This window comes from Euprymna scolopes, chromosome 8 (genome assembly GCF_053919585.1).
Source record: "Euprymna scolopes isolate OS-2025 chromosome 8, ASM5391958v1, whole genome shotgun sequence".
NCBI classification, from domain to species: domain Eukaryota; kingdom Metazoa; phylum Mollusca; class Cephalopoda; order Sepiida; family Sepiolidae; genus Euprymna; species Euprymna scolopes.
The window spans coordinates 56930997-56948785 of NC_136489.1; the positions used below are offsets into that span (position 1 = coordinate 56930997).

Sequence of the window (17789 nt, forward strand, 5' to 3'; positions counted from 1 at the left end):
CATTGGTCTTGACTTCAATTATACAATTTCCCAGATGGACCTTGAAATTTTCCAAGCTATATTTAACATCTAATCGAAGTAATGTTCTGAAAAAGTGCCAGGAATCGAACCAAGTGCCAAATGATCTATTATTCTTCATCAATTTGTTGTTTTGATAGCTCATTGTAATACAGCTTCCTATTCCAGTAGTTTCTTTTCAAGAACAACTGGTTTATGGAACTCTCTTCCTGCTGACTGCTTTCCTCCTACCTATAATTTTAGTCTTTTCAAGATTAAGGTCAATAGACATCTCCTGCCTTTGCAATAATCATGTTTCAACATCTTAGCTCCTTACATCAAGTGGCTTCACATCTTGTCTGGAGCGATATCCATAAAAACAAATTTTTTAAATGGAAAAAAGTTTCCCAGTATCTATGTCTCATCCAATGAGATAAGGCTTATTTAAAATTCTTGGAAGGAGGTTGTGAAAAGCAACAGGAATCGGGTTGTAGAGACAAAGAGAGGGTAATTTGTATATAACTTTTACACATGTTTGTAGAGAGAGGGGGAGAAAAATCCTATTTTGTTTAAAATCCATAATGTAGTTATTTAGTTTACTCATTGTCTGACATATTGAAATAACAACTGTAACTCAATATCTATGCATATCATAAAAGGTCAAGATAGATGAAGGCCTTGTTTTGTTTTCAGTACGATTTTTTGTTTGTTTGTTTGTTTGTTCAATTCTAATCACGGTTTTATTTCTAACTTATGATTGTGAATAATAATTTTATTTCAATTTGAGGACCTTTTTATGGCTGTTGCATTTTCTTGGGTCAGTTTCTTATAAATTTTGATTTATCAGGAAAGGAATTTTACCTTCTTTTGTACTTTAGTCCTCACATTCTATGAGCGATGTTTCTGACAAAGGGGGAAGAATTACAGTTTTCTGGATTGGAATCTATTTAACATCGTTAGCTTGTTTTTGACCTTGAAGTAGTATTTTTTATCTCATTACATAGTGACTTAATGCCTTGTCTGGAGCTATTTCCATGAAGAACAAAAAAAAGAGAGGGAATTTTAGAATTGTAAACGTTTTTCATTTAATTATATTTCTGTTGAATTTCGTGTGATTTCATTCTCTATTTACAATTAGAAACAACCATTTTTGTTTTTCAACCTAAATTTAACTGATTTTTACCTGCTCTAAAAAAAACAACTTATTTTTTGCTTTTGCTTATATTTTCCTTTTTCAACCCCCTTTTTTTGATTGCTTCTAAAACTGCTGATCCCTTTTCAAGTTTGTTTTTGTTTGTTTTTGTTTGTTTTATTATATTTTGAAAAACTTTCTTTAAAAAAATGTCCGTATTTTTAACTACAGCCAAAAATTGATTCCCAGAAAAGAAGTTATTTATCGCCCCCCCCTCCAGCGGAAAGATGTAACACAAGGGTCAGGAAAATGGTGTTTTAGAAGCCTGCACTCGAGAGGAAATGCAGTCTGGCTCACAAAATATGCCTGAGTAGTCCCATCAGCATTTCCTAGTAGGGGCATCTCAGGCAATTAGCAATAAATTAACCCCTTTTAAGTAGTGGGAGGAAGGGCAAATAACGTTAATATAGAGTTAATGATAAGAGAAGTACTGAGGAATGAAATGATGTAAATAATTAAAATGAAAGAAAAAGAAGAGACGAGAGCAAGAGCTGATATAGAGGATCTATTATGACACTACAGTGTATTTTGATCATGTGAAATACTTTAACTTTGTAATCTTTATAAAAACCTAATTATCGACCAATACCAAAGGTAATAAAATATTTAATTATATAGGGAATAAATACTGACTAAATGGGTCACAGGTGGTATCGTAAGGAATCAGCATGGAAACAAGTGGGAAGAAAATAAAACAATAAGAATTAACAATTTTTAGAGAAGGGTAAAAATATGACAAATTTAATGTCAACCTAAGCAATTATGTTTTTCAGTTTCCCTCATTGATTTTCCCTGATTGACCAAAAGTCAAAACAATTATGTTTTTCTTTGATGGAAAAAAAGTTTTTTTATTACATTTTCATCCCAAACAAGGCACATTACCACTTTGATGTCGGGGGCTACTATCAGGGATCTAAGTTGCAGAGGTACTATATAGGGAGCTTAGCAGCAACATGTCTGTTCAAATTACACTTGAACTTCTGCATGTCAGTACAGTTGGGGAAGCAGGAAACTGAAAGAGAATTCCAAAGTCTTGCAGTTCTGGAGAAGAAGCTATTAGAGTAAAAGTCTTTCTTACATCTAGAGATCTCGACTGTGTAGGGGTGGAACTTCGCTGCTTGTTGAGTTTGTCGGGGGTATTTTTGTCAAGGGGGTGCAAGGGCTTGTAGTTCGTCAGAGCATCCACCATTAAAATATTTGTAAAACAGGCAGAGGGATGCAACATTTCGCTGATGGAATGGGGGCTGAACTTTAGATGACAGTTCGGGACCTATTAGGTTGGCGACTCTCTTTTGGACCTTGTCTAAGAGCGAGAGACTAGTAGCAGATGCACCAGCCAAAATGTGACAGTAGTACTTCATACATGGGCGAATGATGGCTTTATAGAGGTACAGGATACTTTCAGGCGTAAGTAACTTTCTAGCACGATAGATTTGCAGCAGCTTTAGCAATGATCTCAATGTATCTATTCCAACTCGTGTTTCCTGTGAACGTTAAGCCAAGGAACTTGAATGAAGTGCTTTCAGGTAAAGTATCTCTAGCCATAGCTATTGATGGTTAGTAAGGTTTCATGTAATTATTAAAGGAAAAAAGATTTGTCTTGGCAGCGTTAAAAGTTACGTTTTTTGTTTTTTTTTTTTTTTTGTTATATACAAGGACACATGAAAACGGGTGTGTTAGCTAGGCTTTTGTGTGAAGAGTTCTGCTGCATCCTTTGTGTTCCTATGCCAAGGAGTACAGTCCTCATGCTTAGTAGAAAGTAGTTCCAGTGATATTACTCCACAACCCACATCTGACGTGGAAAAGGCATGTTAAAGGAAGAAGAATTAAATAATTATACTCTTCAAACCATGGAAAATGAACAACTGAGATTGGAAGATGCGAAAAATCAAAGAATTCACATAAAACATGTTACTCCTTATGTTGATGTCCAACATCTATCAAACTAATTGTGGTCGAAAGGTATAATAAAGGCATTAATTTGTATATGAGGGGAATAGCTGCCTTAAGAAGGATGAATTGGGGAGGACATAGTCGAGTGTTTGGAAGCTGAGAGAACACATCAAAATTAATTAGTTGTGCGAATTGTGGCATCAGTGAAAAGGAGTGTTGTTAATTTTTCTTTAAATTACACAAATATGATAGTAAAATGAAATTTACATTTTCTGTCACAAAACTTTTTAAAGAATTTATGGAATTTGATTTTGAAAATAAATAAAAAGAAAATTTGGCACAAGTGCATTTTAACTTGCCAGAAGTATTTTTTGTTTTCATTTTCGGAATGTATACTAGCATCATCATCGTATGAATTCGAAGATTCTAGTATTTGCATTAGTTTCTACAATATTTATCTAGCCAGAATTCTTTCTAGAAAGACACCAGGTACTTACTGGAAGGACTAAAAGAAGGTTACTAACATCCTAAGAGAAACTGATTTTTGTGGAATGAACTGGATTCGAACTTCGAATACTTAAGTAGTCAGTCTGTGTTGTTAACCACAAGACCACCGTTATCACCCAGTTTTACTAGCTAAAAAGAAGACAATAAAAAATTAATGCTTAAAAAAATTCCATAATATGAAAATATCCTAAAATGACTTACAATTCTTAAGACTTTAATTTAATTCTTTATTTAAAAGAAAGTTATTTAAAAAAAAATTATATTTCATTCCTTTCATATTGTAAATTTAATATATTTTATTTGTGCATTATAAAAAATTATTTATTTTGAAAATACTTATTTTGAAATATATGTCACATTTTATTTGTAAATTTTAAATGTAATTTATTTTGAAATATAAATGTTAAGCAATTTCAATTAAATTCAACTAATGTTTTGTTATTTAATGTTTTCTGTTATGATACTTCGTCATTTTATTGAACTTCGTTTGAATTACCAGAAAAGTTTGGTTAGAAAACAAGCTTAATTTTTGGATTGTCTTCCCTTTCCACTAGGATAACTCTTCCAAACGTGTAAACAAAAAAAAAATCTCCATTGAGATAAAGTTTATACTGAAAATTTGCTACAGATTCTTAGCCACGGTGTACAATATTGGATTAATAAGATTTGACAATATCCAAAAAAACAATGACACAAAATGAAATGAAAACAACAGAAAATACTAATTCATCTACTTTGTTGCATCTTATTTTTTTTATTTTATTATTTTTATTAATTATTAATCTTTGAAATTGGATATTTTTTTTATTGTTAATATTTGATTAAAACAACTACTGTTTCTGGGAGTTGCCACTGAAATGCTCCCCATAGATCTCCAGAGCAAATTTTTTCAGTCAACCCCCTTTGCAAAATCAGAAACTCAAAGCACTTTAGAACTTAGGTGATTATGACAAAAAGTATTAAAAAAAAAATAATAATAAAATAAAACTATTCAATTTCGAATTACTAACATCCATATTATAACCTTTCTTACACATCTCAGTTTAAATTCAACTAATACACACCAATTACTAACACAACAATAAAATGCAACAAATATTATTTACTAATTCAAAAATTTCAATTGTTTACCATGAAATCAGTTTTGGTATTACTCCCAAATAATTTTTTATCAAAAGTAAGGTGTTGGTAATCAATAATTAAATAAATTACGTTAAATAAGTTATTTAAAGCAAGTTAAATTTTAAATGCAAGCCAACAAATAAAATAAAAACATTTTTGAGAAAAAAAAAATGATACAATATTAGTAATAATAAAATTCAGTGCTTGTCTACAATTTCCCTTGTATAAAAAAAATCAAAAAGAAGGAAATCTGTATAATGTACATACCTGTGATAGAAAGAAAATATTGTATTCTAAAAATGATGTAAATTGATTGAGTAATTTTATTTTTATGAATAAAATCATTTTTTAAGCAATCAATGAGAATTCGTAAACAGTGCAATGAAAGTCTTGCAAGTTTGAATTCTTGTTGAGTTATTTCTCTTGGTTTTGTGACTGTTTTCAAAATAATGTTGCAACACAGTCACTTTTCAGTTAGCTCATTTAATTTTCTTATAAAAAAAATGAAACTACTTGATCAATGTGACTTTTGGAATACGATATTTTCTTTCTATCATGGGTATGTACATCATACACATTTTTCTTTATTTTTATTATTTAATATAGGAGGAATTCTGGACAAGCACTTTATCATCAATCAAAATCAAGGGAGATAACTCTTAATTCATAATCCCTCACTACCACCCTTATTTAAAACGAAAAAAAAAATTTATTTTTTTTCGTTTCATGGACGTTGGTTTCATTTTGCCCTTTGGCTTTTGTTTTAACTGATTTTTTATAATCAGTTAATCTGATTTAATTGTTAAAAAGTTGTTTGTTATCTCAGTTGTGAAATGCTCATATTGGCTACATGTAAATCATTTTAAGCAATATTTTCCAAACAAAACTTTATTATGAAATATATATATATACATATATATATAATTACAGAGTATATAACAAACAAATGACAAAAGTCTATATTCCAAATTTCATGATGTTGACCATCTTACAATTTATTCCTTTAATTATGTTGATATTAAATGTCAACGTAATTAAAGGAATAAATTGTAAGATGGTCAACATCATGAAATTTGGAATATAGACTTTTGTCATTTGTTATATATCTATACTCCTATAAATTTGGGTTTTTTTGTGTATTTAGCCACTAGACCACTAAACCCTTTTTTCTATTTATTTAAAAGAAAGTACAACTTTGTTATATATGGGTCGGGAAAAAGCATTCATCATGCAAAATATCTAGCTAATTTGCATATTCTTTTAAACATTCAATTTAATTAATTCCCTATTAGTTTTTTTTCGGTTTTCTTATGGGATGATCATCTTTAGTTAACTATTACGTGTAATTATATTCATGCAGATATTCTACATGATTTATACTTGCATAATATTTGTGTAAAAAGGTTACAGTAAATACAAACCTCTTTCTATATGTATTTATGTATGCGTATACATATTTGTTTAACAAATTTTGCCTAATAAACTCCTGTTAATTTTTGATCTACAGATATGAAACTTGATATATAGAGTATTTGAACCCATGCAAAACTTTATATTGTCTTTATAGCTAAGGCATTAATGTCAAAGGAAAAGTAAATCATAAGCTAAACATTTTGGTTTCGATTCTTAGTGGTGGCACACAAGTCATTTTTTTTTTTTTTTACCTTGTTAATCATTACTATATAATATAATAATAAATACAAAATCTGCATTAATTAAAATATCATATTTAAACGTTTTTTGCGATCGGGCAATGGTGGGCGGCCTGCTAGTATACATATATATATATATATATATATATATATATATATATATATATATATATATATATAAAAGAAGCTGGGTTAATATAAATTTTGGATATCACTCGGTTTTGGCTTGCTTCAAAATGTTTAATTGAATTTGCAGATAATAGGAAGTCTTATTCCTGGGAGCTGTCTTTGTTGATCTGTCTTTTGCGTGTGACGGACATGTGCAGAAGCATCCAAGAACAGTATGTTCATGCTTTTACTGAACATCTCTTGAAATAACAGAATGCACTCCCCAAGAACTATATAAAAACAAGTCATTTGACAGTAACTTCACAGATTGCTCTTGGATTGTGTCAGTGTTTGTAATTAATGTTATTGTTTGAACCTGTGTTGAGTCGTATTGATATTACTGGTCAGATTTGTGTTGGGTAGTATCGACGTTATTATTTGAGTCTGTATTGGGCAGTTATAGAGTTACTGTTTGAGTCCATGTTGGGTCATATTGATGTTGTTGTTGGGTTTGTGTTGGCAAATGTTCTGGTTCAAATCAAGATGATTATGACACCAACAAGAGTATGACACTGTAAATGAAGGCATCCTCCTGAAAAAGGTTTTAGAGCTGACAAAAGACCTTGCACTTACACACCTCATTGGAACCATCTTAAAAGACAGGCACATTTATTTTACCTTAATACAACAGTCACCGAGCCAATGAAAAAATGGCTTAGCTCAAGGTAGTGTGCTGACTCAATTACTGTACGACATCTAATGACCAACGAATGAATCAGAACACTGAACTGACGACCTTTGCATTGCATCCTAAGAGACTACATTTGTATCAGTAGAAACAAACCTCAACTCCGTCCTAAATGAGCTACTTCTCTACTATGAGAGTAACCACCTGCATGCAAACCTTGCAAAAATTCATATAAGGAACTGGGAGGCCAATTGACCCCTAAATATCACGTGGTCTAGAATAAAACTTACCAATCATACCAATCTTGTCTAGCTAGGTGTAACTCTAGACCAAATCCTCTCATTAAAGGAACATTTAATAATGGCAACATGAAAGTTAGCTCCAGGGCCAACATTCTACGGAAACTGATCATCTCCAAGTGGGGAGAGAGAGAGAGAGAGGACACGGACACACACACACACACACACACACACACACACACACACACACACACACACACACACACACACACACACTGTGTTGACCCTGTGCTATTCCAATTAACATTAATTTTATGTTGCTGTTAAAAAGGCAGATTAATTATTATTAAGATTGTATGCTTTTTTTAACTTCCAGTTTCTATTCTGATTTGGCAAAATAATTAGACATGGCCAATTGGAGAAGAAAGCCATTTTTAACATGGAAAGGGTGTGAATTTTATATATATATATATATATATATATAATTATTATTATAATAATTTTTAAATACCTACAGACACTAGTGCTTCATCCTTTTGGGAATCATCAGTGCAGAGTGTCGCGATTACAGCCAGTCAGGAGATTCGAACCCGGCCACAAAGCCATCTCTGACTCTATTAACAAGGAACAAACCACACCACCAACTTTAACTGTAAAATATCGTTGAAATTTAAACATTTATTTTTAAATGTTGAGACGTCCATCCATAGTGATCTAATAATTATAACGTCATGGTCTACGCATGCAAGCTTAAGTGACGACTTTCATTTCAACTGACAGTGTCTTAAAGGGCTGACATAATTATCAGTATAATAATTTTTAAATGTCTACAGACATTAGTGTTTCATTTAAAAATATAATCTGGACATGAGGACACTTTAGAAGAACAATATGCAATAAAATTTTGTTTTAAACTTGGAAAAAATACCACAGAAACTTATGAAATGCTTCAGACTGATTTTAGATCATCTTGCATGAATCAAATATCAGTTTTTGAGTCATATAAGAGATTTGAGGAAGGCATGATGAGAGGTGTGGGAGGAGTAAGGAAGTCAGAATACCAGAGTTGATTGGACAAATAAAGAATTTCATGGATAAGGACCGTCGTGTATCTATAGAGACAATACGTGCACAGTTTGATGTCATTATGAGAACTGTATACACAATTATTCGCAAGGCAGTGAAGATGTGGAAGATTTGTGCAAAGTTTGATTCCAAGTTGTTCAAAGGTGCTCAGAGAAAGAAAGAAAGAAAGACGTCATGACAGATTATTTGATCAAGATAGGCATCGAGATGATATCTCACCCTACCTATAGTCCAGATCTTGCTCACTGTGACTTTTGGTTATTCCCTAAGCTCAAGGAAAACCTAAGAGGCTGTCATTATGAGACAGCTGAGGATATGAAAGAGGCTGTGAAGATGATCATTGACACACAAGAGGACTTTCATGGGGCCTTTCAGAAGTTGTTAGAATGGTACATTGCAGCCAGAGCAGATTACTTCGAAGGGGACTAGATTTTCATGTGGGTACTATCAATAAAAGTGGCCATACGAAAAAAAGTCTGGAAACTTATTGAAGACACCTCGTGTACATATATATAATTTTTATAGGAAAATATGTATATCCAATTATATTTCACTCTTATATTTATACAATTCTTTAATTTATGAAGCTTGATGTAACTACAGAGCATATACAAATAAATGACAAAAAGTCTTTATTCCAAATTCCAAGATGTTGTCCATCTTACCATTTATATCTTTCAGCATGTTTGTCTACCGTTTTGTAGCGCAGAACTATTCATATAATTATTGCATAATTATTATGTTATGATGAGTCAGGGCAGAAAAGATTAAAAAATTGCCATAACTATATGAATGGTTCTGTGCTATCAAACAGGTGCTGTCAAAAATTGAACCTTTTAACATGCTGAAAAAATAAAGGGTAAGAGGGACAACAGCTTGGAATTTGCAATATAGACTTTTTGTCATATATATATATATCTTGAAATTGTAAGAGTTCTTTGGAGTAGGATGACTTTGTGCCTGATTAATAAATACAATTCATTTCTTACTTCTATTTCCATAAAGTGTATTTAATGATTATCTCTTTTCTTATAATGATTTTATTTATTAAAATTCTACTAGATAATTTTCCATGATTTTTCATGTACATAAATAGCTTAACATGTACATATATAAAATATTTTTCCTCTTATTTTATTTTGAACTGAAATATTTGATTTGTGTATTAAGTGAAAGAACCACCCACTTTTTTTTCTAGTTTTCAGTTCATGACTGCAATTCTAATGCTTCTGTAAAAAGAAATGCTTTTTTAATGTAGTTTGCTTGAAGCATTGTTTAGTGTGTATACAAAGGTAATTTTAAGAAGGTCATACAATACAGAGGTGTAACAGATAGACAAAAACTGAAACAAATTAAGATATAAAACAGCGGAATGCGAGACTTGGATGCTGTACTGTAAGCATGTAAAATAAATTTGAGAAATTCCACATGTGTGCTCTATATTTCATGCTTAGAATCCGTTGGCAGGGCTACATTACTAATCTTGAGATCCTGGTCTTCTTTGAACATGATGGAGTTCCAGCATATATGTATTATTTTTTTTAATACTTTTACTCTTGCATTTTGTTTTTTCTTGTGTCACTGTAATCTAATGGAAGTTCCTTTCCTCAGATGTGTGTTTCCATCAGACCATAGTGACATGAGTAAGAACTCAATGCAATTTAAAAGTATATATAATTTATATATTCTCTCCCTTTTTATCTTCGTCTTATTTAAAATGCATGACTTTCTCAGCTTCAATGTTTTGTATGATTGTTTTGATTTTTTCATCTTCATTTACATATATGACTTATGGAATGGATAAAACCTTTTTCTGTCACTTGCGTAGTCAGTTGATTATTGTTATAACTAATTGGACCGAAACATGATTTTAATTGTATAGCACATTAAAATAATGTTCATTAGAATATAAATATTGGTGAACCTTGCTTTTTATTATTGAGTTTATATATTTTATATAAACCTCATCAAATTTATTAGTTTTTATCTTTTGAACATTCTTAACCTGGAATTATATATATCCTACAGCATTTCAGTATTTCATTTAATATATAGGATGTCCAAAAAGTCACTCTAAAGTAATCTATTTAAGTTCAAAACCCTTCAGTGACATTTTGGACACCGTGTGTGTGTGTGTGTGTGTGTGTGTGTGTGTGTGTATATATATATATATATATATATATATATATATATATATATATATATATATATATATATAATGGAATACTGAACTGTTGTAGGATTACAGATTATATATTACTGTGAGATAAAGGCCAAATAAATATTAGTATCAATATTTATAAGACAATCCCAAGCAGATAAAGAAAGCTCAATATGCGATATAGAGCAATATTATAAATGAAAATTCTGAATTAAATCATGGAAATTCATAACAAAATATATCATTTGCACTCTCCTGTCAAACAATGAATAAATAATATATATATATATACATATATCTATATCGGTATTAATAAAAGGTGAATCTGCATAGCTTATTCCACTGTTAATTTGCTTCAGTTTATGTCTGTCTGTTACACTTCTGCATTGTATTGCTTTCTATAAATTACATTTTTTTTCAAGTCATATTTTCTTTTCTTTAAATAATAATTAATCTCACCAACTCAAAATCAGAAAAGTAACATTGAAACCTTTTTAATGAAACCTCAACACTTGTAACGCTGTATTCCCAAAAGGATTTTCAAAGCTTTGATCTTTCATTAGACATTTATACACTTTCTTAAAATGTTATGATGTTTATAATACGTGGTTCACTTAGCAGACATTTCTGTTGATTTATGATTTTTGCTCGGCATCTACAAATATTTTTACCGGAAGATAACCCAGCATTTAAAAATTTTTATGCTTCATTGTATAACTTAAAATAAACACTGTTTTGAAACAGTTGTAAACTATAATAATACATTTGTGAATGCTCCTTATTTAGAATTTGATTTGCAAAATTATTTAAATTATCAATATATATATATATATATATATTCAAATTTGTGTGACATCACGCTGGGTTCTTGGATAATTACCCTCCCCTGATTAATGAATGAAATTAATTTCTTACATATATTTCCATTATGCATATTTAAGCCGACATATCATAGATTATCTCCTTTCTATTATGAAAACACTTCAAAGTTTGTTAACTATGAATTGCAAAATAATTTTATTATTTTACTTGATAATTTTTGGTGTAAACAAATAGTTTTGCCTGATATGTACGTATATCGAATATTTTTTTGTGTTATTTTATTTGCAAAGTTTTATCTTTCATTACACATTCATACAATCTCTAGCAATCTTATAATGTTCAAAATATATGGTTCACTTGGCTGACATGCTAAAAGAATACCAGATTATATACAGACTATTATAGGCGATAATTGCTGCATACCTAGACCAACCACATTACCCATAATTCAAAATTAACGTCATTTAAGGGTTTTACTTTTTATGTATGACTAAATTAGGCACGTCAAAGACATAACTACTTGCTGCTGCTGTTGATTCACTATTCAATCAACTTCCGCATGTCGTTCAAACAAACTTTGATTTCTATCATCAGATTTTCTACTTTTACGTTATGTAGATTTGTTATTGTGTTACAAATTTCAAATTTTACTGAAAAATGTCACTTGTAAAATTTAGTTTGAAAATTTGAGGTATGAACCTAAAGATATTTGCCAAAAAATAAACTCTCATTTGAAACGTGTTTGTTTTACTGTTTATTTCAATAACATTGCAAGAAATTTTTATGATATTTTGCGCTGATATGCCTAGGTCGTCTGCAGGCAATTTTTTCAAATGACAAGCCAAAATTTCTTACAGACTAATTAATCTGTGTGTTACAAGTTCGAACACAGTTCATTCCACGGAAACACTTTCAGTTAGGGATGTTACTAAGCATCACATGTGTAATGAAGCCACAGACACTTATGTAACAGCAGTGGCATTTCATGTATGCAAATGACCAAGCAGTGGTGCGAGATGACGTCACAGAATGGAAAAAGGAGAGAGATTTGAAACCATGTGGAAGCACATATCAGTGCAAGAGGAACTTTTAAAACAAGATGCAATCCAGACTTTTGATGAAAAAATATGGTCAGACGACTGTGCCATGGGGTGAGCTGCAAGACATAGCAGTTGTTTGTAACTGTGAACTTGGAAATGGGTAATTGAACTGAGAGAAATGCAGGGATGTGCCTATATTGTTGCTGGTTTGGAAAATTATGTGTCCAGGGTTTAGTTATAAAATAGCCATTAATAAATGCCTTGTATTTCAACTGAAAATGAAAACTCCAGTTGAATTTCTTTCCTTTGTGACTGTCTCTGCATATAACGTGTTGGGTCTGGGTGAAAATGTAACGACCACATTACACATGGTCTCTCATTTAAGTAGCCAATATCCTTCTAAAAGGATTCTTAATAGAAAGATATGAGAGGAAGTGAATGCCAACAAAATCATCATGATGAATAAGAAAAAAAACAGGAGCAATAAGTCATGCATTTGTCATGCCTTTGTTGTGCCTAATTTAGCTGTACATGAACAATAAAACTGCATCATTCAAAATATTTTAAATCTTTAAAAAAAAACATGATTTTGAATAAAACAGATTCTTTAATTTCATTTTAATAAATCCTCCTTCGTTGTCTGAGTTGAATTTTTCTTTTTCTTCTTCGTAGGTAATCAGCCTGAAAGATAACGATAGTCTAGCTGCCCGACTTGCAGTTGAGATGAACGCTGACCTTCTAATTTTGATGTCGGATGTGAATGGATTATACACAAGCCCGCCAGGAACCGATGGCTCGCGTCTAATTCATACATATTCGCCATCCACGGATAATACATCTGTCGTCTTTGAAGGAAAGTCAAGAGTGGGACTTGGTGGAATGGAATCAAAGGTAAATAATTTGTAGATGGAATTGATTATTTATTGTACAAAAAATACTCGACTAGCTACAACCACTATCAACAATTTTCCCCATTCTCTATCTGTGTTTAAATCTAAATGCAGATTCTATGAACAAAGCTTATCCTCGAGTGGCTTTTGGGCGTTGGTAAGTGTAAAAAAAAAAAAAATCAGATACACACAACTGCTCTTCATATAATAGACGAACAGGGTTTTACAGTATTGTCCGGGATCATAAAAATAACTAAATAGATGTTAAATAGTGTTCAGTTTCTCATCCTCCCTAGAAGAGAAATTCCTTTTTTTTTTTTTTTTTTATCTAAGAAGTGAAAAACTAAAATTCATGAAGCCTTCAAATAAAATTAAGGATGCCTCCAGAGAACTAAGTTTCACCCTTCTTTCTTTGTTGATAAATGATAATAGTTAATAATAGTTAAATGTTAATAATAGTTAAATGATAATAGTTAATAAACAATAAATTAAATCCGGAGTTAGCGTCTTTCAATCTAAAAAAAAATGTTCACTCATTTCCTTAGCTGTATTAATAAATGATAGCATTAAACATCATGTTTAATCAATAACATTCAATAATACAAATGACCATGTAACCTCCCAAAGAATGACCGTGTTTTTTATTTTTTTCTAAATTTTAGATATTTTTCTAATGTTTATGCTGATTAAAAAAATATAAACTTTGTAGGGGTTTGTTATGCATTTTTGAAGTTTTAGCTAGACATGCAAACAACTGCTCTTTATATAATGGATAAAAGTAAGTTTTAGAAGGAATTCAGTTTTTGATGTTTGTATTTTTGATTTGAACTTTTGTCTTCTACTCCTGAATTGCGCAGGTTAAAGCAGCAACATGGGCTGTGCAAAATGGTGTCTCCGTTGTGATATGCAATGGAACAGAGGAGAAGGCCATTTTGAATATCACAAAAGGTAAACAAGTTGGCACTTTCTTCACGACTGCACAAGTCACAGGAACACCAGTTGAATTGCAAGCCATGCAAGGTAATTGTTTGCATGTATGCATTTTTCATTTTCTATCAAATAATATTAAAAAGTATGGTACTTCTGCAGAATAGTAGAATTTGAAACAAACGCATTTCATTATTATGTACTTACATGTCATGTCAAAATTATTAAATTAAAAAAAATTACAAAAAATGATCCAGTAAAAGATGTGCTTGATATATTTTTTTACAAAAAATCATGGGCAGTAGCTGCTTGGAGTACCCTGACCTACCTTGATAGAGCTCAAAACTGGCTTTGAAACTTAGTAAGTGATACCCTTTTCTCTTCCCTGTAACCTATTTCCCCACAGAAGAGACATTACGAGCCTGCCTCTGCTCTATCGTTATTTTCATGGTAAGTGCTTGTCTGAGCACCAATCTATGGTCCCCTCTCACTAAACTTTCACAAAAAACACCCAATTAGCTACAACCACTATCAACAATTTTCCCCACTCTGTGCCTAAATCTAAACGCAGATTCCATGAACAAAGCTTCTTTCCTAGAAACTCTGCTGGCCTGTTTCCTGACTGACTACAGTATAGTAATCTTCAAGCTCAATGTAAACAAATTCTAGTTGAACCATTCCCTTAAGCGGTCAAATTCTACTCACCTTACACCATTAATAATTACTACACTACTACCTTACATTCACTTACCCTTGTCCTCGAGTGACCTTAGGGCCCTGATAAGTGGTGACTCTCTTGTAAAAGAAAAACAAAACAAAAAAAAAACAAAGATACTAGTGGTCTGACATTTTCTATTTTGAAGTGGCAGATTTTAATTGAAAACAAGGGAGATAAGTCAGTTGTCATACAAAATTGGTTGCACAGCACTTCCATGTTAAAACCTACAATAAAACTTGATAGTTTGATAAATTCTATTTTTACTTGTAAAATTGTGAGGCAAAGGTTATGCAATCCCAACTATACCTCTCATGAATCGGCACTGCTTGAGTTCAATGGCAAGGAGAAGTGCTAGATGATTGGAAACAATGCTGAGATATGCGGAGAGCACATGCAGCATTTGGAATTCTCAGATGGTCATCCATTCTAATATTGACCAGGCTCAACGTTGCTTAACTCCTGTGATCAAACAGGGACGGGTGTGTCAACATGATTATGCCGTATATTTTAAAATTGACGTATATTTTAGAAATTGGCGTGCATGATGAGACTAACGAACATAATAAACTTTTCTTTTTCTTTTGTTATTCGTTCGGCTTACTCTTTTCTCTTCTTTCCTTTTTTTTGGCAGTTTATCATTGGAGATACAATTCAGATGAATGCTAAAAAGCAAGTGGCTTTAATTGCTACCCTTTTTCTTTCTTAGCTTTGTTAAGATTTGCTCTCTTCATCACGTTTAAGCAAGTTAGTTTTCACAGGAACATGTGAAGGCTGTTGTGTATAAGGTAAGCTTTCTCTACCATACTAGAAGGTTACTCACACCCAAGAGTATCCTGTATCTCTACAAAGCAATTATTCGCTCATGCATGGAGTATTGTTCCAAATTTGGGCTGGTGCATTGGCCACTAGTCTTTTACTCTTAAATAGGGTCCAAAAAAGAGTTACCCACCTAATAGCTTTCACCATGGCCTACTGTACATATTATTGTAGTAGGCCATGCTCCCACACTATCAATCAAACTCCAACCTCTGTCCCATCATCAAAATGTTGCATTCCTATGCCTGGTTTACAAGTATTTTAATGGAATGTCCTCTGACAAACTCAAAGCACTTATACCCCCAACTAATCTGACAAGCAGCAAAATCCCACCCCTACACTGTAGAAATCCCTAGATGCCAGAAAGTTTTTTACTCAGTTTCTTCCCTTAAACTGCTAGACTTTGGAATTCCCTGCCGGGTCCCTGCTTCCCTGGCTGTACTTATATGCAAAAGTTCAAATGTAATGTGAACAGACATCTTGCTGCTCAACTTTCCACATAGTACTCTTGCAAATTTGGTCCAAAATAGTAGCCCCTTGCATCAGGATGGTGTAAGTTATAGAATTCAACCTAATTAAAAAACAAAATTTCAGAAAAATCTTTGACACGTCACGGAAAAAATATCCTATAACAAAAATCACATAAATTGATTCAGTATTTTTTTAATTAAGAAAATCAAATTTCATAATGAAACGGTTGTATCTTAATCACCCATATCTAATAAAGAGAGACAACTCAATTTAAACCACCGAGATTTTAAAATCAGTCTTGTAATGTTTACAATATACTATTAATCGTTAAAAATCATAAAAAAATGATTATATATATATATATACTTGATTAATTTATGTGATTTTTGGAATATGACATTTTTGTTTTATTATGGGTACATATATCAAAGATTTTTCTGTATTTTTGTTTTTGTAATTAGGCTGAATTCTGGATAAAACCAAAAAATTTAATCGCATAAAAAAAGCCGAGAAAAACTGTTGAAATTTTAACTGCGTTTGTCTCTTTCAATTATGATTGTTTTTTTTTGTTATTTTTTTCTACAGCTCGTGAAGGAAGCCGTGCATTACAGAGCATTTCTGCTCAGGATCGTGCAGATATTATTTATAAACTTGCCAATTCTTTGATTGATCGTAAAGATGAGATTCTGAGCGCCAACAAAAAAGATGTTAGTGAAGCCGAAATGAGTGGTAAGTCAGATTTGTAAAGTTTAAAAGCTTTAAATGTTTGCTATTTAATATCAAATTATGCCAAGAAAACAAATGATTCTCAAAACCGGATTTAGAGCAATTTCCTCCCCCCACACAACCACCACCATTTTTATTTCATTTAACATTTTTTTTTCATTTTTTTTATTAAAAATAAAACTTTTCAATTTTTTTATTTAAAAAAAAATTTAATGTTAAAAGTTTTCAATAATTTTTTCATATTTTTATAATTTTTCACCTTTTTATAATTTTTTATTTTTTTAATTTTTTTATATTTTTTATTTTTTTTATAATTTTCTAATAATTTTTTTTAATTTTCTATTTTTTTAAAATTTTGTATTTTTCCAATTTTATCTTTTTTTCCATTTAAAAAAAATTTTTTTTTTTTTATGCAAATCCAACCTCAACTCTAATTCCAACCACTAACCCTAACCCAAAACATCCTATGAAAGTACAGTTTTTTGTTAATTTTATTAAACCAATTAATTGTCAGTTTACTGGTTTTCCATTAATTTATGTTGGATGCATTTTTTAAATAAGACATTTTTCTGACTTCATCTGCTTGTATGAACTGACCCATTAAATTATCGCCCTATTAGCCTCCTCCCACTTTTTGCCAAAATATTTGAGACCTTAATTAACCATGCTCTAGTCCAGCACCTTACAGATGCTAAACTTCTGACCGACCATCAATATAGATTTAGACAAGCCCG

At 31.4% G+C, this 17789-nt stretch overlaps 1 protein-coding gene across 4 annotated transcripts in view; it reads left to right on the forward strand.

The window, feature by feature from the left end:
* Positions 1-17789, forward strand: part of LOC145283585 (delta-1-pyrroline-5-carboxylate synthase-like) — a 104247-nt gene that overhangs the window by 67899 nt on the left and 18559 nt on the right. For all 4 annotated transcript variants that reach the window (XM_080132508.1, XM_080132510.1, XM_080132509.1 and 1 more), the window contains 3 exons: positions 13180-13398; positions 14255-14417; positions 16915-17058. In XM_080132508.1, the coding sequence (XP_079988634.1) occupies positions 13180-13398; positions 14255-14417; positions 16915-17058 (526 nt within the window). The remainder of the gene's footprint in view (positions 1-13179; positions 13399-14254; positions 14418-16914; positions 17059-17789) is intronic.